Source organism: Anolis sagrei, chromosome 4 (assembly GCF_037176765.1).
Source record: "Anolis sagrei isolate rAnoSag1 chromosome 4, rAnoSag1.mat, whole genome shotgun sequence".
Taxonomy (NCBI): domain Eukaryota; kingdom Metazoa; phylum Chordata; class Lepidosauria; order Squamata; family Dactyloidae; genus Anolis; species Anolis sagrei.
The window spans coordinates 66,339,215-66,361,207 of record NC_090024.1 but is presented as its reverse complement, the minus strand read 5'-3'; the positions used below and the strand labels follow the sequence as shown (position 1 = coordinate 66,361,207).

At 39.3% G+C, this 21,993-nt stretch overlaps 1 protein-coding gene across 1 annotated transcript in view; it reads right to left on the bottom strand.

The window, feature by feature from the left end:
* Positions 1 to 20,554, bottom strand: part of CEP192 (centrosomal protein 192) — a 92,774-nt gene extending 72,220 nt beyond the window's left edge. Inside the window, exons 1-10 of the mRNA XM_067467077.1 lie at positions 20,309 to 20,554; positions 16,454 to 16,504; positions 15,630 to 15,776; positions 13,754 to 13,965; positions 12,124 to 12,222; positions 11,462 to 11,602; positions 10,868 to 11,025; positions 9,069 to 9,222; positions 5,355 to 5,547; positions 104 to 185 (exon numbers count right to left, since the gene is read on the bottom strand). Of these exons, the coding sequence (XP_067323178.1) occupies positions 104 to 185; positions 5,355 to 5,547; positions 9,069 to 9,222; positions 10,868 to 11,025; positions 11,462 to 11,602; positions 12,124 to 12,222; positions 13,754 to 13,965; positions 15,630 to 15,776; positions 16,454 to 16,504; positions 20,309 to 20,419 (1,348 nt within the window). The 5' untranslated portion in view covers positions 20,420 to 20,554. The remainder of the gene's footprint in view (positions 1 to 103; positions 186 to 5,354; positions 5,548 to 9,068; positions 9,223 to 10,867; positions 11,026 to 11,461; positions 11,603 to 12,123; positions 12,223 to 13,753; positions 13,966 to 15,629; positions 15,777 to 16,453; positions 16,505 to 20,308) is intronic.
* Between the last annotated feature and the right edge of the window lie 1,439 nt (positions 20,555 to 21,993).

Here is a 21,993-nt window from a genome sequence, read left to right as displayed (position 1 = left end):
GAGTTGCAGTCCAAAACACCTGGGGGGGGGGGCGAAGTTTGGGCATGCCTGGTATATAATATGTAGTATAGTATTAGTTGGGCCTTGAAGTGACTGGACTGACCTTGAAGGAGCTGGGGGTGGTGACGGCCGACAGGGAGCTCTGGCGTGGGCTGGTCCATGAGGTCACGAAGAGTCGGAGACGACTGAACAAATGAACAACAACAAGTTTGCCCAGGTCTGGTATATAATATGTAGTACAGTATTATTTGCGCCTACTTTTAACACAACTCTCAAACAATCAGAAACTACATTTACCTGGAATCTATCTATTGGATTTAAACAAACTATCTAAATAATAGATTAAATTTGAATAAACTATCTAAATAATAAACTAAGCAAGTTCTCCCATGCCTGGTATATAATATGCAGTATAGTATTATAGTATTACTCTCAAGCAACCAGAAACTACATTTACCTGACATCTATCTATTGGATTTAAATAATCTAAATAATAAACTAAATTTAAATAAACTATATAAAATAAACTAAATAAGTTTGCCCATGGTTGGTATATAATATGGAGTATAGTATTAGTTGGGCCTACTTTAAATACAACTCTCAAGCAACCAGAAACTACATTTACCTGGCATCTATCTATTAGATTTAAATAAACTATCTAAATAATAAACTAAATGTAAATAAACTATCTAAATAACAAAACTAAATAAGTTTGCCCATGCCTGGTATATAATATGGAGTATAGTATTAGTTGGGCCTATGTTAAATACAACTCTCAAGCAACCAGAAACTACATTTACCTGGCATCTATCTATTAGATTTAAATAAACTATCTAAATAATAAACTAAATGTAAATAAACTATCTAAATAATAAACTAAATAAGTTTGCCCATGCCTGGTATATAATATGGAGTATAGTATTAGTTGGGCCTACTTTAAATACAACTCTCAAGCAACCAGAAACTACATTTACCTGGCATCTATCTATTAAATTTAAATAAACTATCTAAATAATAAACTAAATTTAAATAAACTATCTAAATAATAAACTAAACAAGTTTTCCGAAGCCTGGTAGATAATATGGAGTATAGTATTAGTATAGTATTAATCTCAAGCAACCAGAAACTACATTTACTTGACATCTATCTATTGGATTTAAATAAACTAAATTTAAATAAACTATATAAAAATAAACTAAATAAGTTTGCCCATGCCTGGTATATAATATGGAGTATAGTATTAATTGTGCCAACTTTAAATACAACTCTCAAGCAACCAGAAACTATATTTACCTGGCATCTATCAATCCCAATGGGTGCCTGTTGAGAGTCTATTGTAATAGCAACAATAACAACAACAGCCTGGGACTTGTAGCTTTGTGAGAGGGTTCCCTGTCAGAGAAGGCGGGTGCCACAACAAGCTACAACTCCCAGAATGCTATAACTCTTAAAGTGGTGTCAAACTGCAGTGTGGAAGCAGAAAACCAAACCAAGTTAAACCTGCCCCCCTCCTACTTCCATTGTCTCTAGAACTACTACCAGGAGTGCGTCCACACTGTAGAATTAGTCCAGTTAGAGAGCACTTTGAGTTGTAGTTTGGTAAAGCAGCCCAGCACGCTCTGTAGGGAAGGCGCAAGACCTTGCAAACCTACAACTCTCTCTCATGATTCCAGGGCACTGAGCCAGGGCAGTTGAAGCGGTGTCACGCTGCTTTAATCCTCTTTCTTCCACCTCAGAAGGAAGACCCAAACTCGAAGGAAGCGAGTGTGAGGAGAGCCTCACCCCTTCTCCTTTCAACTTAAAACAATCCGTTAGACAAGCTATTTTGAAAAGGAAGGAGCACTCACTGAGCCACAGAAGAGCAGGAGGAAACGAACCAGTCCGCCTCAACAGGCGCGAGACACTTCTGCGCGAGCGAGCGAGTGGTTTCCGCCCCCCTCCTTTTCTCCAAACTACCGCGCATGCGCCCCTGGGCTTACCTGGGGCTTTGAGGAAACCAACCCCTCGCTCTCCATAGGTTTAAGATTTCGTTGAAGGGAGGGGGGAACGGGGGCGGGGCGAAAAGAAAAGAAAGAGCGCGAGGCAGCGGGGAGCGTCCAGCGAATTCGATTGGTTTATGAGGAAGGGAAACCCCGCGGCCTTCTGATTGGATGAAGCGGCAGCGGCAGCTTTTCAAATGTGGGCGGGACTTGATGGTCGTTGTCTGTGTGACTGTCGCCACAATAAAGCCTGCTTGCTATGTAAACAGTATCTGAGACACAGCATATTATTTGAGAACACAGAAATGCTGGACTACTCTCACAACTACCATGTCAGACTACAAAGAGAAGCCATTGAAATCCACAAGCATGTGGACAATGTCATCAGAAAGGATGAAACCATACTGAACAAAATGAACAAAATCTGGCTACCAGATTTGAGTTTAAAAAAAACCTCAAAAATTACAACAGCAAAACGACAGAGGGTAAACAATCAGGCACATCAAATCACCTCTCAAAGAAAGATTCCCCCAGGCACTTCCAAGCCATTATATGCTAATCAAGGTAGTCAGTTGAAACATTCACACCTAGCTCCAGCAGACAAAAGTCCTTTGTTCCACCCTTGTCATTCCACAGATATATAAACCCATTTTCCTACTTCCAAGAGACCTCACTACCTCTGAGGATGCTTGCCACAGATGCAGGTGAAACGTCAGGAGAAAATGCCACTAGAACATGGTCATATAGCCCAGAAAACCTACAACAACCCAGTATCTGAGACCTCCCCCCCCCCACGCTCCACTTGCCTTGAGGGCCTTTCCATACAGCCCTGTAACCTAGAATATCAAGGCAGAAAATCCCACACTATCTACTTTGAACTGGGTTATTTGAGTCCATACTGTCATATATTCCAGTCCAAAGAAGATACTGTGAGATTTTCTTCCTTGATATTTTGGGATATAGGGCTGTGTGGAAGGATCATGAGTCTCAAGGCCCTTCCAGATAGGCCCTATATATCCTAGGATCTGATCCCAGGTTTTCTGATTTAATGTATTGTCGAAGGCTTTCATGGCTGGAATCACTGGGTTGCTGTAAGTTTTCCAGGCTGAATGGCCATGTTCCAGAAGCATTCCTTCCTGATGTTTCTCCCACATCTATGGCAGGCATCCTCAGAGGTTGTGAGGTATACTGGAAACTAAGCAAGGGAGGTTTATATATCTGTGGAATGTCTAGAGTGGGAGAAAGAACTCAGAGTCCCCTTCGGGGTGAGAAGGGTGGAATATAAATGTTTTAAATAAACTCTGCTCAATGTCATTGATGCAACAGATGCCTCAAAATGTGCAATGAAAAGGGAACACAAGGGAAGAGTAGCCAGTCATGGAGTCTACACGATCAATCTAAAAATAGATTAGAACTTCCAAACTGTTCAAAACTTCATGAAGTCTCTAAGCTTGCTAAAGTACCTCTTTGGAGCCCTTCTCGCTTAAGTGACAAGATATATAAAAGTCAATCTCTATTGGATTAACTGTTAAGTGTGTTACCTGTCAAAGTAGCCCCCCCCCCCCCAAATTCAATGAAACATATTACCAGTATCTTGCTTACTATATTTCTGTGCATTGTAGGATGAATTGAGCTTACCTGTGAGTACATGTGAATAGGATTGGCCTTTATAACATCATAGTTTTCACATTTTTAAAAAAACAAAACATGCCAGAGGTCATAGAATCATAGAGTTGGAAGAGGCCTCATGGGCCATCCAGTCCAACCCCCTGCCAAGAAGCAGGAATATTGCAAAACACCCCTGACAGATGGCTATCTAGCCTCTGTTTAAAACCCTCCAAAGGAGCCTCCACCACACTCTGGGGCAGAGTTCCACTGCTGAACAGCTCAGAGTCAGGAAGTTCCTCATGTTCAGATGGAATCTCCTTTCTTGTAGTTTGAAGCCATTGTTCCGTGTCCTAGTCTCCAGGGAAGCAGAAAACAAGTTTGCTCCCTCCTCCCTGTGACTTCCTCTCACATATTTATACATGGCTATCATATATCCTCGCAGCCTTCTCTTCTTCAGGCTAAACATGCCCAGCTCCTTAAGCCACTCCTCATAGGGCTTGTTCTCCAGACCTTTGAAAATCTATCAGTAATTGATGAGCTCCTTTTTTCTTTTGGCTTCTGCAGTAGGCAATAGGACAACAAATTCAATGGCTTTCCATGCAGTCTCATCTTAATAACACTCTTAGCTTCTGTTGTTCATTTGTTCAGTCGTCTCCGACTCTTCGTGACCTCATGGACCAGCCCACGCCAGAGCTCCCTGTCGGCCGTTACCACCTCAGATGTGACTATTTGTTCATTTTAGTGTACTTTAGGCATGCCAGAAGCTGTGCTTTTAAGCTAAGTGGTATCTCAGCCTCTGGAGACATGCAATGAACAGTCTTTTGAAGCAATGCAGTGTTGTCTTTCTCCTGTCACCCAACATCTGTATATACTGCAGCACTACTAAGGGCTAAAAACCCCTCAACCCCTACTTTTTCTGTAACGACTGACCCTGGCATATGCTCTATACCCAATCCCTGTTTGAATTTAAAGTGTATGCGCCCAGACAGAACAGCCTATGGTTGAGGCGCATGAGTTTAGAAACAGCAAAGACAAAATCTGCAATTTTAAACAATGTAGTATGAAAGCCAGGTACTCTCTTATATTCTCTTTATGCATCTCAAAGTATGAGCAACACGTGTACCATTTCAAGTGTTTTATTGACCTTTTTTAAAAAAAGGTGTAGTGTAAGGATTTGTATGCAGGGTGGAAGTGTTGGTGTGGCATCAACTTCCCTTCCCTAGGCAGAATCCATAGGCACGCTTCATTAATCTTCATCACTCCCTTTTATTGCTGTGGATTTGGACGGAGGGGAGGGGGGGCAGGGACCCATGAACCTACAAGTATGATGCTGGTGCTGAAGAAGGCAATGTCTATTTCCACTCTAATCCAGAGTTTCCTCCAAATTAAATTCACTTAAAGGTACAGTTCCAAGTCCAATGGGAAGGGAGGAAAAAATGTCAAACCCAAATATAATCACAGTTAATTAAAAAATAGTATTTTTAAAAAAGGATCAGAAAAATGTAATTTGTATGCATTTGCTGTGTGTCACAGTTAATATTAAGCATCTTTATTATTGTTGAAAATGGATTGAATTAGAGCTAACATTTATTTGGCACAGAAGCACTAACATGGTGAATTCCAAAGACCTTGCAGAAGATGTCCTTAAAACGCCCACCACTAAATGCTGAAAGGAAGGAGGAGTGCAAAAACAAGCAGTCTAAAATGGAACCATTTCCCAAGCATCTGAACAAGGCCCCTCATACAGTTTTAAATGTGCATTAAACCCCCTCATGTTCACGTAAGAATTTAAGAGGTCGAGAGATATATCGTGTGCGACGGTGAGGATACTGGAGATTGGCCGTGTCAGCATCGCAAGAGCGTTCTATCAGAGGAGGAGGAGGAGGAGGAGGTAGGAGCTGGGCATAACTGGACCACCTTGATCCAGCCCGTGGGGAATCCAGAGGGGGAAAGAAATACCTGAAAACAATTAAGACAGGAACACCAAAAAAGAAAAAAAACACAAAACAGAAGAAAGAGAATAGTAGTAAATACAAGAACCAAAGGGGAGAGAACAAGCTGGTAGGTAGGACAGGGCTTTAGTAAATACATGCCAAAATTAAAATAAAAACAAAATATAATGGCCAAAACAAAGTCCCCCTCTCAAAACATGTCTGATTATGAAACTCCAAAAATTGTTCTTGTAGGAATAGTTATAGGAAATAATTGAAAACATGACTTGTATAAATCACCTGTAAATTAAATGTGTTTTTAATCTCCCAAGATATGCTTATCATTAAAAACTATGCGGTTCATTTCCATAGCTCTTAGCAACAACTGCAGAAAAACAGGCACACATTAATTATGCAGGTATATCTGCTGTATTTGCATCCAACTCAGATTAAATGTACTGAACATATTATAGACTAGATGTAAAAACAACTAGTTTTTACAATTTTTACATTTCCACAATATACAAAAGTAACTCCTTTTCAGCTGGAATACAGTCTGCATATATACATATGGATGGTAAAAACATCTGGAAAAAAACTCCATAAGACCTGGCACATTAAACGCTTAAAGGACTATTCCATGTCAGTTTTTATAACTTACCCGTAACTATCAAAGACAGCACTTTATCATCTTTGGAAAAGTAGACCAATTTACAAAACAGAATGGCAAAAGTTAGTAAAAATTTGAGACAGGACATTTTTAGAGCTACATTGACATGCTGCTAAGTAAAACAATGCATTTTCTGGCCATATCATAATGAATGTTTACAGTAACACTGCTTCAGTTTACTCTGGGGTTATAACTCCACTGTAAAGGAGCAGGATATATGCACTTCACATATATGATTCTCCTTTCACATGAAAATCATTCCTACAGCACCCTGCCAATGCCACCTAGCAAACATTTATTTGGATATGGTTCTCCATCACATAGCTATGACCAGAGGAAATCTCACTGATTATTCCATGGAATCATGCCACAGGAACATGCAACTATCAGTTAAGACAACTAAAAGTACAGCATTAATTTGTTTGTGGGGTGTTTTTGTTCCCTTTGAAATCATACTTAATTCTGAAGCAATAGTAAACTATTTTAAGATACCAACTGCACAGTCGTCAAGTTACAGGATTGCCGACACTGTTTCAGGCTGGTTAAGTTTGCATGTTACAAGTCCATGAACAAAACTCCAATGGTAAAGAATCTGAGCACTTCAAAAAGTACAACAAAATAAAATAGTCAAAACAAATTTAATTAAAGCCAATAAATTTCAATAGCTTCAAATCTCCTGACACCTCAGAATGCAAGGACAGTAATCCTTTTTAATGTCGTGAACTTCCCCTCTTTTCACTGCGGGGATTGCAGGAGTGTTTCCACAAGAGGACTCATCCTGTTACTTTTTCACAACAAGGTCATAGTGTGCTGGCTAGCAGAGTGTATATACAACGGTTTTTAAGAGACCCTTTTTGATTTGCTTTTAGTAGTAGGCAGACTGCTGGTGTCTTGGGAAGAGGTCAAACGGCGCTGGGGAAGGGGAAAAGGAGTTCGCTTTCCATTCCTGTGTGCATGCAACAAGCAGCAAAACAGCAAAGTTACTCCAGTTAGCTTGGAATCAGCTGTGCTTTCTGTTAAAAAGGACATAATACAAATGGAGAAGGGAGAATGCATCACAATTTTAGACACACATGGTTATAAGCACAAAAATAAGAATACTGTAGAGCAGTATTTGGCAGGTTTATTAAGTTGTAATCTTTTCAGTCACTCCTCAAACAATCTTAATTATCTTCCAGTTAGATATAAAACACTGATTGACTTTGATTTTCAAAAATGTTAGTAGCATTACTAGAGTTTACTAACAAAAGTACTAAACAATCAAACCCTAAAAAACAGGAAAGCAGTCTAGTAATGTATCATATTAATTTGCTTCTAGAAACCACCACATTTCTGTGTACATATAAACTGCAGCATATTAATTACAGTACGAATGTTTTTATCACACTTTCAAATGCTTAACAAACAGTAAAATAATAATAATAATAATAATAATAATAATAATAATAATAATAATAATAATTCAGGATTCCCCACAATAGCTAGGTATGTGTATCATAGATGAAGATTTACTCTTTCTTACACTGGAATTGTGCCCTAGAATGTATTATTCTGTATGAAAAGATTACTTCACCAACATAAGGGTGAATGTAACTGAAAAAGCCCTGCATAAACAAGTGTATAAATTCCATCATCCAGTTGAAAGAGAATTTAATGAGCATCAGGTGGGAATAGTGGCGGAACTTCATTTACTCTTCTGACTTTTCTCAATATTTTCTGGAAGAGGTCAAGAGATCAGATATCAATAGACCTCAGAAAGAAGAAACCAGCTGTCCAAAGAAACTGCTTCTCTGAAGTTCCACACAGCTTGATTAGCAACTGCCAGGTCGTAACTTTATCTGCCCCTTTCGTTCAGGTCGACCAAACAATCACCACTGTGGCATACTTCAAGGAGGCCTATAGCTAGAGTACCCAAATAGCAAAGAATACACCCCCTCCCAACACCAGGAGAAATGTCAACACAGGCTAAGAGCCCGTGTTCTCCATGTAGCAGCAGCTGACTCCCTCTGATAGAGCAGCAGTAGGTAAAAATCTCAAATAGCAGCACAAGAACAAAGTTACAGATCAGTTACAATCAAGTAGTATGAGTATATTCCTTCAAATAAATGCAGCCATATTGTCCAAGTGTTTTAAAAAGCTGCATCATCAGTTTATCCTTACTACTAATGCATGTGCTATAAGCACTTGAATTTACAAAAAGACTCAACACGTAATAGTAAAGTATCCAGCACTGATTGGTAGGAAAAAGAAGTGTGATCTACAGCATAGGCTCCAAATTCTGTCCATCAAATGTCACCACTGTGTCTGCATCCAAGTGCCAGAGGAAGTCCTAATGATAAAGTTCATGAATCAACAATGTTCCTTTCAGAGTCAGGTTTGTGAGGGCAGGCCCAAAACAGACCCATGTGTTGAAAGCTATGTGAACAAACTGGTTGCCAAGAGCTACTGAAAACAGGATTGGATGAGGGTCCTGTTCCCAAGGAGTCTCAAGAAGTAGAAGAGGACAGAGGCAGGAAGTCAGAGAGACCTTGGTTGAGAAACAGTAGGATAATTAGTGGTCAAAGTACTAAAGGGTAGCAAGAGCCAGCTGCTGTGAGTAAAAAGATACAAAAATAGATAATATGGTTTAAAAAAATATTTAGAGGTCTCAACATTTACATATGCGAACAGTAACGGGACAGAAGTTGCTTATTTTATTCATTGTAGTACAGCATAGGTAAGACCTAGCACAACTGAACCAAAATTACTGATGTGACAAATGGCTGTGATTAATAACCACACATGGAAAACACAGTGTTCTTAAGACTTAGTGGGACTAACACTGGGTGTTACTAACAAAGGTTCTTAAGAATGGAAAACTTACATACAAAGTAGCCTACCTGCCAGCAGATGTTCCATTGACTGAATTCTGGAGGCTTGTATTGGATGTGCCAAAGGGAGCATTAAAAGCTCCCTGCTGAGAGGAGCTAGCATTGACTGGACTCCCATTACCTTTCAGAATTCCAGTGCACTTCCAATTGTCCATGTAGTTAGCTGAGGGGAAATTTCACAAACCCAATTGCATCTTTGTTTAAACAATGGTCAGACAACTGCATTATAATGATACAACCGCTCTAGCTACTTCATCACACTAGGGAATGGATCCACTTTAAATACAGTTTTTGCCTCCTGCAGAATTCTGGGGTTTGTAGTATAGGAAGACTGTTAAAGGCTCATCCCTAAACTACAAACCCCAGAATTCCGCAGGAGGCAGCACCGGATTTAAAGTGGATTCATCCTCTAGTGTGATGAGGTGCTAAAACATGCCGCAAAAAGAATTGCCTTTTTCTCAGCTCAGGGATATAAATTACGCAGCCTTCAGGTCTGCTGAGACTGCAAATCTCAGCTATTCTAGAAAGCACAACAGCTGATAGGAAATGCAGGCGTTTCAGTCAAACAACCAGGAGAGACACACAATTTGCACCCTTACTCATCCTGTCCATAGAAATACTATGCCTAAACCATACAAGTAAATATATCTGTATAATCTAGGCCCCTTCCACACAGCTGAATAAAACACTCCATTATCTGCTTTGAACTGGAATATGTGGCAGTGTGGACTAAGATAACCCAGTTCAAAGCAGATATTGTGGAATTTTCTGCCTTGATATTCTGGGTTATATGGCTGTGTGGAAGGGCCCCTAGAGATCCTTTACAAGCTATAAAGGAAACCAAAGCTATTGCAGCTATGGCTTCATTCATCTGATTTTGCAATTTGAACTATTTTTAATTGCAACTTTTCAGTAGTTCTATTAGAAAAGCATTTCCCTTGAAGAACTGAATGTTATACTAAGAAGCTGTCATTTTCAAAGGTAGCTGAGTTATCTAAGGAGGACAGGCTGGTGTAGGAAAACATTAATTTTAGCTTCAAGAAACAGCTAGTATTCAAAACAGCAAAATAATCTAGAAGTCTTTTCACTGCTTGGCCTTCAGAACAGACCAAAAGCCAACAACTAAAATAACTCTAGGTCAGGCTGACTTCTGAGGACTGTAGTCTTGTCCTCCATAACCACAAATACTTCATTCATGACTTGAAAAATATGTTTTTTTAAAAAAAATCCCAAAAGCAAACCTTGATTTTGTCGTTTCATATAAGGAACACCATTTCTACACCACTGCATATAATAGGACTTGAGCATCCATGGATTTCGGTACCCATGGGGGGTCCTGGAACCAAAGTCCATCAGCTACCAAAGGCCAAAGGGAGGCTCCATTTCAAAGAATAATGAAGTTTCCAAGCTCAAGTCTTTTTATGTTTCATCATACTACTTTGGGACTGCACATTTTTCTAGCCAGGGCAATGATGATGATTATTTAACTAAACTGACCAATGGCTCACACTGTCTTATGTTTACATTTACATCTGTGATAAAATGTTAAACTGATGTAAGATTTAACACTTAATTTAATAAAGTCACATTTCTGACTGGCATGTCTTTAATGTAAACATTAAGAGTTATACCTTCAAGGAACAATCATAGAAAAGAAGACCTGTTAAGCAGACCTGAAGTACAACTGTAAACAAATTAACTTAGAAGGAACTCTAACCAAGCTCAAAGGACTTATTTCCTAGTATATCTACATGGGACTGCAGACCCAATCGCTGTGCTACAGGGAAGTAAATGATTTAAATGCTTACCTTTCCAAAGCCTTACACACCCATCATCTCCCGAAGATGCAAGTACTGTGCCTGTAATGTTCCAGCTTACACGCCAAACTTGGGAGTTATGATTATCAAACTGAGCCACTAACTGAACCTCAAATTTTGTCAGTCCTGATGAAGTGGTCAGTTCTTTTCTATTGAAAATGTAAAATTCGATATTGAGCTTCAATCTACTTAAAGCAAGTGATTTTACAAATGTCAGTTATTTCAAGATAATGTCAATGCTATTTTGAAATCCAAACAGTAACAGTATTCTATTTCTTATTGGTCTGAAATTAGAAACTTAACACAATAAAACTACTATTTTAAAAACAAATAAGGGATAGAAAACCTATATGCCTGGGACGCCATAACTGATTAAGACATTCTGCTAGTTGCCTCAAAAACTAACATAATTTCTCTGAATAGCAGCATTGCATTTTGAGTCTCAAGCATTTCAAGAAAGACATACTCAACCTATAGATTCGTAACTAGATTCATTCTTAAAGAGGAAGAAAAATTAAATCTGTTTCCACAAAAATCAATGTATTTGCTTTTATCCTACCTTGCAGTACTTGCTTTAAAACTCACCTTAGGGGCTTTAATGTAAAAATCCGTACATCTTTGGTAGCTACCGCCAATAAATGGAAGGATCTTCCCAGATTTGGAGCAAACGCTATATCATGCACAGGATCTGTAACTGTCATAAGAGTTTCTGCTTTTGCATACTTCCTGAAGAAATAAAGAGAGTAACATGTTTTGAATTCTTTAACATGCAGATGAGTGTACACTCCTTGAAAGTTAAAAAAAAATGGTGTCCAACATAACACATAAGGAGTTTGCCTACAGCATCCACCAATGTCCCTTCCCAGTTCACAATTTTGTTTTTTAAGTAATGTTTTTCTTGATATATGCCTATGAGTGTTGGATTATTGAACCTTGATTGTAATATACTTTAATACTGCAGTGGAATTGACTTTGAATTATGTTCATCAATTTTAAAAATTCTGTGCCATAGGAGACAACTAGCCAAGAATGGGAATTCACCTTGGAGTCGTGAGATATGGGGCCAATTCTACAGATTGTCCACTCATCTTAAATCTCAAATTAAAGTCTCACCAAAAATCATTTTAAAATACTAAATTTTCAGATGCAATGCATTTGTTACTTTCACGCATACCAATGGCAGATGATGTATCAAATAATATCATAAAGCATTTAACCCATTAAGGGGATAACATTTTTCCTCTCACCTGGTATTTTCATTATATTCATAAATCTGCACTTTGGCCAATACATTTGGGCTGCTGTCATCGCTTCCTACGGCTATCATTGGAGCGTGGGCACGAGAGCTGCAATCACCAAATCAAAACAAACAAACCCTCTTAAAAGGAATTGTAACCATGAGGACTGTCCCTAACACATTACCTCTTCAAGAAAGACAATCAATAATAAAGTATGACACACCCCACCCTACAATCACAGGGAATAGAGTCCAGAACTACCCCCCATGAATACCTGAATCTGTGGATAATAGCAAAACCTTTATATTGACTAAACTCGATTATACCACAGGTCGGGCCTCTTCAACCTGCAGCCCTCCAGATATTTGTGCCTCCAGTTCCAAGACGCCCTAGTCAGCTTGTTCAATGGTCAGGAATGATGGGAGCTGAAGTCCAAAACACCTGGAGTGCCACAGGTTGTGCAGGCCTGCCAAAGATTCCCGCTGGAGATCTAGACAAACACTTCCCAGGGGGAGGGGTGGAACATGGGTGCATAAAACTGTAGGTATCAAATCCGCAGAGAAGAGGCCATGCTGTTAGAATAAAATATGTTGCCTTCTGCCTATCAACCTATTTTTCTATTTATTTCATGTCAAAAGCACTGCATAAATAAATTTGTATAAAACTGATAAAATAGAGGCTACAGGGCATTGTGGGCAGGCATACAGATGTGGAGTTGTTTGTTCTGCTCCACAAGGTGGAGGGTTCTTCTAGGTAGTGCCATTTAGCCATGTTATCTTTTGATCTGCCAACTCCACTTCTGAGTCTGTTCGGGGACTTCCCAAAAGCTATGCTTTACAATCTATTTTTCCATCTGAGCTGGCACAAAACTGGAAGCCAACTGAAATTATACAGAATATCAGGCAAATATTTTTTTCTACATCACTTCCCAACTGATCCTTCTAAATGAATATAGTACATTTCTGCATGTAAAAATACCTCCTCTACCACTGAATCATGGCTTCTCCATAAGGGCTCAATTGTGCATTTCCTTCTAAACTAGCATCAGGCAGCCTTTGATCCTCCAGATACTGATTAACGTGTTTCTGTCATATATCTCGTGGCCTGCCTAGGCAGGGGCTGGCCAAGCAATGTTGGTGGGAGTCTAGACCACAGCTTTAGCAATCCTAATTGAGGCTAAATGTCTTAATTCATTATTACTATTTTAAGTACATGCTACATAAGAAAGTCAGCACCCAATTACTGTTTCAGCTGGGTTGAGATTTAGGTATGGGAAAATGAAATTATGGGTATGGACATCCCAGCTCCATTCTTTCCAATCTTGTGAGAAAGGTAAGGAAGGTGAGGAGACTCCACTGAATGGATATCTTGAACAAAAAAAATACAAGGCAGAGCAATTCAGCGTGACCAGAGCTGTTCTGACAGTGGTTTTCAAGCTGTGGTTCCCCAGGTGTTTTGGCCTACAACTCCCAGAAATCCCAGGCAGTTTACCAGCTATTAGGATTTCTTGGAGTTGAAGGTCAAAACATCTGGGGACCCACAGGTTGAGAACCACTGTGGTAGCAGAAGGAAGTCTTGGATTTAACCAATTGGATTTTTTCTGTCACTTATTCGTTTGTCAAGAGTAATAGTAACATACCTTGAAGGATTCCAAGAAATGCAACTGCAGCTTAGTTTACATGAGATTTCATGCTGAAGTGACCACTGACTCAAATTCATAACATCGGGAGCTTCATAGATCCTAACAACTCCATCTGCTGAACATGTTGCTAACATGAGACCCATGTGCTTGGGAGCAAACTTTACATCAGTAACAGATGTTCTACTGTCAACCAGAGTAGTCCTTTTGACCTGAAATGCAACGGTCATTAAATAATGTAAAACATGACTATCATTAATTTTTGGATGATTATTAATAAATGCAAGACGGCAAACCATGAAGTAACCATTTTATGGTTAGGAAATGAAGACGTCAGAAAAAAGATACATTGTGATTTATAATGGAACTCTTACAAGCTAGGCTTAAGAAAATCATATCTTTGTTTAGCCCATTTTTTATGAAATAACTATATTCAAAGTATTATTATCACATTTTTATTATCCTATTTTAAAATATTCAATAATTTTGTAATAGCAAAGAATTTGAGTGCATTGTTGTGCTGATCATCTCATTTTGTGTGTGTATGTGTGTATACTAACCCTCTTGGTTCCCATCACATTTCTAACTTCATGATTCTGTACTTATGACTTCAATAAAGATGTTTTGATTTAAAGATGTTTTGAATTGTAATCTCCAATCCTTGTTCCTGATTCAACTGAAATACCAACAGTATAACTAAGATGAAATTGACAAATAACTCCAAAAGGGTTGCCTGATGTTTTCTAGGGAACTGAGGTTTTTGATGATTTGGGATTATTTGTTAAAATGTATAGTTTATGAAGGGGGAGGGGGCACACAAATTCCTCTCTAAGAAAATGGCAATTCGCTTACTACCTCACTACCTCTGAGGATGCTTGCCATAGATGCAGGCAAAACATCAGGAAAAATGCCTCTAGAACATGGCCCTATAGCCCGAAAAAACCCACAAGAACCTAATTCACTTATCTTTTCTGTGCTAAAAAATTAAAGATTATAGTTAGGCAAACAGAAGATGGGTTTCAATTTTAAAATTTTAACTTATCACAATGAAGTAAAAGAAACAAGGGGGACAGAAGGAATCAAACATAACGTGGCTGCTCGGATCCTCCAATAAAAGTGTAAGCTACAAGGGTGTGCACAATTCAGTTTTGCTATTCGGGATTCAGGGAAATTCGGCAGCCAGACCACTGAAAACGGACCTGGTGGGGGCAGCTGAAGGCTCAGACAGAACATGTGGCGCTGGATCTTTCCACTGCATTTGGGAGATTGCACCTCACACACCCCTACAAGCTATTTCTCCATACAGGGTAGAGGAACTTTTTCCTTCTGTTTGCAAGTCTTCAAGCATTCTGAAGGGTGTCTCAAACCTTAAGAAGGCTGTTTGTCAGTGGGCTACAGAGACTGTCACTGGATGAGGTAACTGTAAAATTTCAGCATATGCCATAACTCTGTGCATGGTTCCCCTCTCCACAGTACTGAATCACACAGATTAACATGACACAAAATACCACCCACAAGATCTGTAGCTCTTGATTTTTAAAAACTGAATACATCTCTTAACTTTGAAGTTTATCACATGGAATAGCCACCCATCAATGTCAAAAACAAACTGAAAGATGGAATTAGTACATTAGTACATGGAACAACGGAAAATTATACTGGATTGTGGTTTGGACGATGAGACGACACTGAATGGTTTTCATAGTAATGATGATGTTTTTTGTATAATGCTGGATTGTGAATTATTTTATACTGTGTCTTGAATTCTGTTCTTCCTATGTTGTACACCGCTATGAGTCGCCCCTGGGCTGAGAACAGTGGTATATAAGCAAAGTAAATAAATAAATAAACCCATCTCTTTTCACATCTTACTTACCCAGTGACTCTGCCCTCGAAGTTTATCATTTGATTCTCCAACTATTTCTTCCCACACAGCAGCTGTTCTGTCAAAAGAGCAGGAAGCCAGGACTTGTCCAAACTCTGGATGTGCCCAGGTCACACGCCACACAGATCCACTATGTGTCTGGAAAGTTCAGAAGGATTGGAACTTACAGACTAAGAGTACAATAGTCATTTTCGTTTATTGGGGGGGGGGGGGGGGAGAGATCATGAAATGCAATCAACGATTTAAAAGAAGTCAAAGTATCTTTGGAATAAATGCCTAAAATCCACTTTCACAGTTGAAGTTAACATTTTACATATAGCTGTATAGCAGCTATTTCATTAACTGATCAAATAGCATCCAAATCACGGATAAAGAATGTTCCAGGCAAACCCTGGAGGTCTTTTCCTACAGGTATATTATCTTTTAAAAGTAAATGCCAGGCAGCCATTCGTAATTCACACATTATGAGATTTGATAAGAGCATTTAACTTGAGGCATAGTTTTAGCAAGATGAGATAAACCACCAAAAATTTGCTAAATTGTTCTATGCTTGCTTAGTTTAGTGTTTAAAAGAAAAATAGCATACACTGAATTGCAGCTGTGGAGAATCAGAGAAAACAAAGGAATATGGTTTCATCTTTAAAAAGCAATCCTAAATACTGATACTCCTATTAGAGGAAGATTTTTCAATGTATAAAGAAACTTCTAAGCGAACATGAAGATATCATTTTGAGACAATATTGTTGTTTTCAGCAGGACTTCTCATGGCATAAATCATTTCCAAACTACAGAGATATTGAGGCTCACACTTTTACCTTCCAGCTTGCAGTACAGTGCCATTCTCCATTCTCGCCTTTGTCCCAAACCTATTAAAGAAAAAAGACTTATAATACTTAAATTAAAAAATTCATACAGTGTAAATGCAAAATTAGAAAAAAGTAGTAGGAACTAACTCTGAAGTCCATGGATTAAAGATTGTGAAAACTACAAGTAGGCGATGAACCCAGAAATAATGTATTCCTCTCTAGATTCATTTTATGTAGCAGAGAGGCAGTTTGATGGTGTATATACATGTCATTCTGATCCAGTATTATCATTCTTTGTTAAAAATACAATTGTTCTGTGGTACAAGGGGCTGGATAACTCATTCTGGGTTATCTTTTGTTCTCTACCACCAGCAGCTATATAAACTTCTACATGTAATGAGCACAGAAGTGTATCTTGCTGACTAAATATACATTTGGAAGCCAAAGGCAAGAATTACTTTCCGACGAATGCAGAAATAGATGTAAGTGTAGTGCTTCTTAGAATACCAATTTTCTGCATAGAACCATTGTATAGGAAAACAAATCATTCTTCAGAGTTGTAGGTGTCAATGTCAGTAATACATTCCTCCTGACTACAAAAGCAATTAATGAGTCACATATCTCTGTACATCAACTGTCATTAAAGGCTATTTTTCTGTACACTTATCTCAGGACAAGCCCCATTTAACATTGTAAACTTTATTCCTCCATAAGCATATCTAGGAATAATCTGCAAGTAATACTTTGAGTGATCTAACCTCTACCAGTCAATTGTTTAAAAAAAGTATGTTAAGTGAATCCCATCAAAGATGTGCATTCTTCTCCAGCCACACTACAAAACTACAAACAGTAGTTCCTATTGAGATCAGGGCAACTTTCTTCTAAGGAAATTGTACAAGATAAGATGACACATCAGTTAAAGACAGTCGGCCCTCTGTATCCACAGATTCAGCATCAATGGATTCAACTACACATGACTTGAAATTATTTTAAAATCATTTTTATTATTTTGCCATTTTATATACAGGACACCAGATTGGTATCCCATTGCATATAATGCAATTGTGCATCCAATCCACAGTTTTTGATTTTCATGAGGAGTCCTGGAACTAAACCTCAGATACCAAGGGCCCATTGTAACAGGCAAAATAAAAGCAGCTTTGTCATTGAGCTCTTCCAGGAATAATAAAGGCTGCCTGCAATATGTTCTAACACACTGATTCGGGGATAAGCGACATTAAACAAAGGCAGGGATGAGGGTTGACTTCTAAGGACACTTTGTACAATACTTGTAAACATCTTCATATTCATGTTTGAATGACAACCAATGTAATTCAACATTGGCCTGAGCTTAGAGAATTTTTTAATGCTATATGTTGTAATTTATTAATTTGTTGTAATTTATTAATTTGTTGTATCTGGTTTAGGTAATGGGTTACCTGCTTTAGTTGGCTTATGATGCTTTGCTGAATGTGTATTTTATGTAATCTCTATTTTTAACTACTGTACACCCCTTTGAATCTTATCCATGGGAGAAAAGAAGGATAAAATGAATAAATAATAATAATAATGTGGAAAATAATCTTCCCCCCTCTTAAAAGTAGGCAAAAGTAACAGCAACCTGTTACTGAGCTGCACAAAGTGGGCGAGCTCCTGCTTTTAGCCACAGCTTCTGCCAACCTAAGCAGGTTGAAAACATGCAAATGTGAGTAGATCAATATGTACCGTTCTGATGGGAAGGTAATGATGCTCCATGCAGTCATGCTGGCCACATGACCTTTGAGGTGTCTATGGACAACGCGGGCTCTTCGGCTTAGCAATGGAGATGAGCACCATCCCCCAGAGTTGGACATGACTAGATTTATTTTAATTATTTATTTAACATATTTGTATCCCATCCTTCTCACCCACGGAGGGGGACTCAGGGCGGCTTCACAACAGGCATTCATTCAGTGCCAACAACAGTGATAAATGATAAAAGCAATTAAAACATACAATTACGAAAATGTTGTTTAAATCACAAAGGTTTGAAATCATAGCCCAGGTCAGACCATTGTCATTCACACAAATTGGGCTTCATTCTAAATTGCTGCCTCTACTGTTCGGACACTTGGTCCCATTGCTTGGTTTTGAGTTTCATTCTAAAGGACAAGAGGAAGGAGGCCAATCTAATGTCACTGGATAGAGAGTTCCACAGGCACCACTGAGAAGGGGACATGTCAAGCGGAAACCTTTACCCCCACCCTATGTTTATTTAAGTTCTTGCTATTCAGTTATTATTGGTTAGTTATTATTAGTTTATATTGATATGGGTTTATTTATTTTGCCCATTGATTTTTTGTTTGTTTTATTATGGCATTGAATTGAATGTTTGCCACTTTTGATAGAAACCGCCCTGAGTCTTATTATTATTATCTCCTCCCCACCTTAACAACTCTGACATGCCGTAAGTGGAATTAAGGGTTGAGGGCTGTCTAGTTTTGAACTGTAATAATTCTCATTACCCCATTGTTTTATTTTCTTGGGTTCCCCTCACTTACATATCTCCTATTCCTACCTCACCCAGGGTTTTATCATTTCATCTTGTCCATTTGGCCTGCCCATCCTGTTCCATTTTATGTTGTGTGGATTTACTTTATTATTTCATTTTATTATTGTAATTTATTTTCTGATGCATTTTGTTGTTTGTATTCTGTATTTTACTGTGTTGTATTGTATTTTTAAAGGGCTTGGCCTCATGTTAGCTGCCCCGAGTCCCCATTGGGGAGATGGTGGTGGGGTATAAATAATAATAATAATAATAATAATAATATTTATATTTATTATTATTATTATTTACACAAATGACACAAAGATTTAATTGCTTTTTAACTTTAAATATTCATATATGCATGCATTTGCATTGTTTTTAATGTCACTGTTTTTTGTTATTTTATTTATTGTTTTATCCCACTCCCACCCTCCCCTCCTTGTGCATGCAATTTATACAGCAAACTACAGAAGTTACATTTGAAATATCAATCTCTCCCTTAATTTTTCCACTCCACATCTTAGCGTTGTTTTAAGGTCTACTGCAGGGGTCCTCAAACTAAGGCCTGGGGGCCAGATACAGCCCTCCAAGGTCATTTATCTGGCCCTTGCTCAGGGTCAACCTAAGCCTGAAACGACTTGAAAGCACACAACAAACAGCAATCTACATTTTCCATTGATATACGTTTATATTTGTTAAAATTGTTCTTCGTTTTAATTATTGCACTATTTTAAGTATATTTTGAATTGCAAATAAGATATGTTCAATGTGCATAGGAATTCATTCATTTTTTTTTTCAAATTATAATCCAGCCCTCCAACAGTTTGAGGGACTATAATCTGGCCGAGTTGTTGTAGGTTTTTTCGGGCTATATGGCCATGTTCTAGAGGCATTCTCTCCTGACGTTTTGCCTGCATCCTCAGAGGTAGTGAGGTCTGTTGGAACTAGGAAAAAGGGTTTATTTATCTGTGGAATGACCCAGGTGGGACAAAGGACTCTTGTCTGCTGGACCCTCTGTTTAAAAAGTTTGAGGACCCCTGGTCTACTGTATTGCGTCAAGTCACTTAGAAGCTTTGGGAGAAAGACGGGAGGGGGTGACTACATAAATTAAATAGTGGCCTCATCAGTGGCCGAGGGTCACCTCCCCAAAACGGTCGCGTGCCATTCAAAACCAAAGAAGCCCAGCAGCGAAGGAAAGAATGAAAAGATTGTGAGGAGAGGGTGGTTCAGGGGACCCCTCGTGTGCAGAGAAAGAGAAGCGGAGCGCGAGGGAGGCCCCTTAGCCCACTCGGTCCCAAAATGGAGCCGAGGCCACCAGCCGCAGAGAGCCCCACCTTGACGCTCTGGTCGCTGGAGCAGGTCGCCATCCGCCGCCCGTGGAAGTCGAAGGAGACATCGTGGATGAGGTCGCGGTGGTCGGCCGCGATGCTCCGCGCCACGAACATCCCCTCAGGCCCTCCCTCCCTTCCTTCGTCTCTGAGGGGACGCTTTCGCCTTCCTAAGGAAACGCGCGCGCCTGGATTCCCCTCAAATAGGCGCGCCGGGCGCACGTTGATGGCGCAGCACGAGAGGAGGCGGGGCCTCCGAGGGAATGGATTGGAAAGGGGGCGGAGCCTCGGACGCCCAGGAAAGGGGCGGGGCCTGCCTCTCTTGATGACGCACGCCCTTCGCCTCCTCGCCAAAGAGGAAGTGAAGCTGGCTTGGGCAAACTTCGGCCCTCTCTCCAGGTGTTTTGGACTTCAACTCCCACAATTCCTCAGGCCTTTCTATGGGGTTTACAGCAAGAATGAAATAGGCTGGAATACAATATCCAACTGTGGCTTCTCAATGGCCGTCCCTTCTAACATTTAAAATTACCATGGCTGTGTATCTTCAATTAAATATGCAGCAGAAGTTGCTTTTTTTTAGGGCCCATCCAGACAGGCCCCATATACTAGGATCTGATCCCAGGTTTTCTGTTTATTTATTTATTTATTTACTTTGCTTATATACTGCTGTTCTCAGCCCGGGGGCGACTCACAGCGGTGTACAAGAACAAGGTTCAAAATTCAAGACACAATATAAAATGATCCACAATCCAGCATTAACAAAAACATCATCATCAAAAAACATTATCCCAAATTATCTGGCAGTGGGGACATATAATCCAGTTTAAAGCAGAAAACCTGGGCTCAGATCCTGGGATATAGGGCCTGACTAGAAGTGCCCTTCATCACCATAATTCATTATTATTTATTTACGACATTTATATGCCACCTTTCTCACCCCGAAGGGGACTCGGAGCGGCTTACAAGATATATATATAAGATAAAGGTAGTCCCCTGATATTAAGTCCAGTCATGTCTGACTCTGGGATGTGGTGCTCATCTCCATTTCTAAACCAAAGAGCCGGCATTGTCCGTAGACACCTCCAAGGTCATGTGGCCAGCATGACTGCATGGAGCGCCCTTACCTTCCCGCCAGAGCGGTACCTATTGATCTACTCACATTTGCATATTTTCGAACTGCTAGGTTGGCAGAAGCTAGGGCTGACAGCGGAAGCTCACGCCGCTCCCCGGAATCGAACCTGCGACCTTTCGATCGGCAAGCTCAGCAGCTCAGTGCTTTAACCCATTGCGCCACCGGGGCTCCATGATATATATATATATATATACACACACATACATACATACAATATATTATATTATTAGCATAGTACAATATCAGTATTAATATTACTATCTTGTACTATACTATTGTAATATAATATTATTAGTAATATGACATCTATATATAAATAAAAATATAATGTTCGTTTGTGGGCTTAACTCAAAAACCACTGGACGAATTGACACCAAATTTGGACACAAAACACCTAACAACCCAATGTATGTCCTTCACTCAAAAAATGATTTTGTCATTTGGGAGTTGTAGTTGCTGGGATTTATAATTCACCTACAATCAAATAACATTCTGAACCCCAGCAATGATGGAATTGAACTAAACTTGGCACACAGTTCTCCCATGACCAACAGAAAAT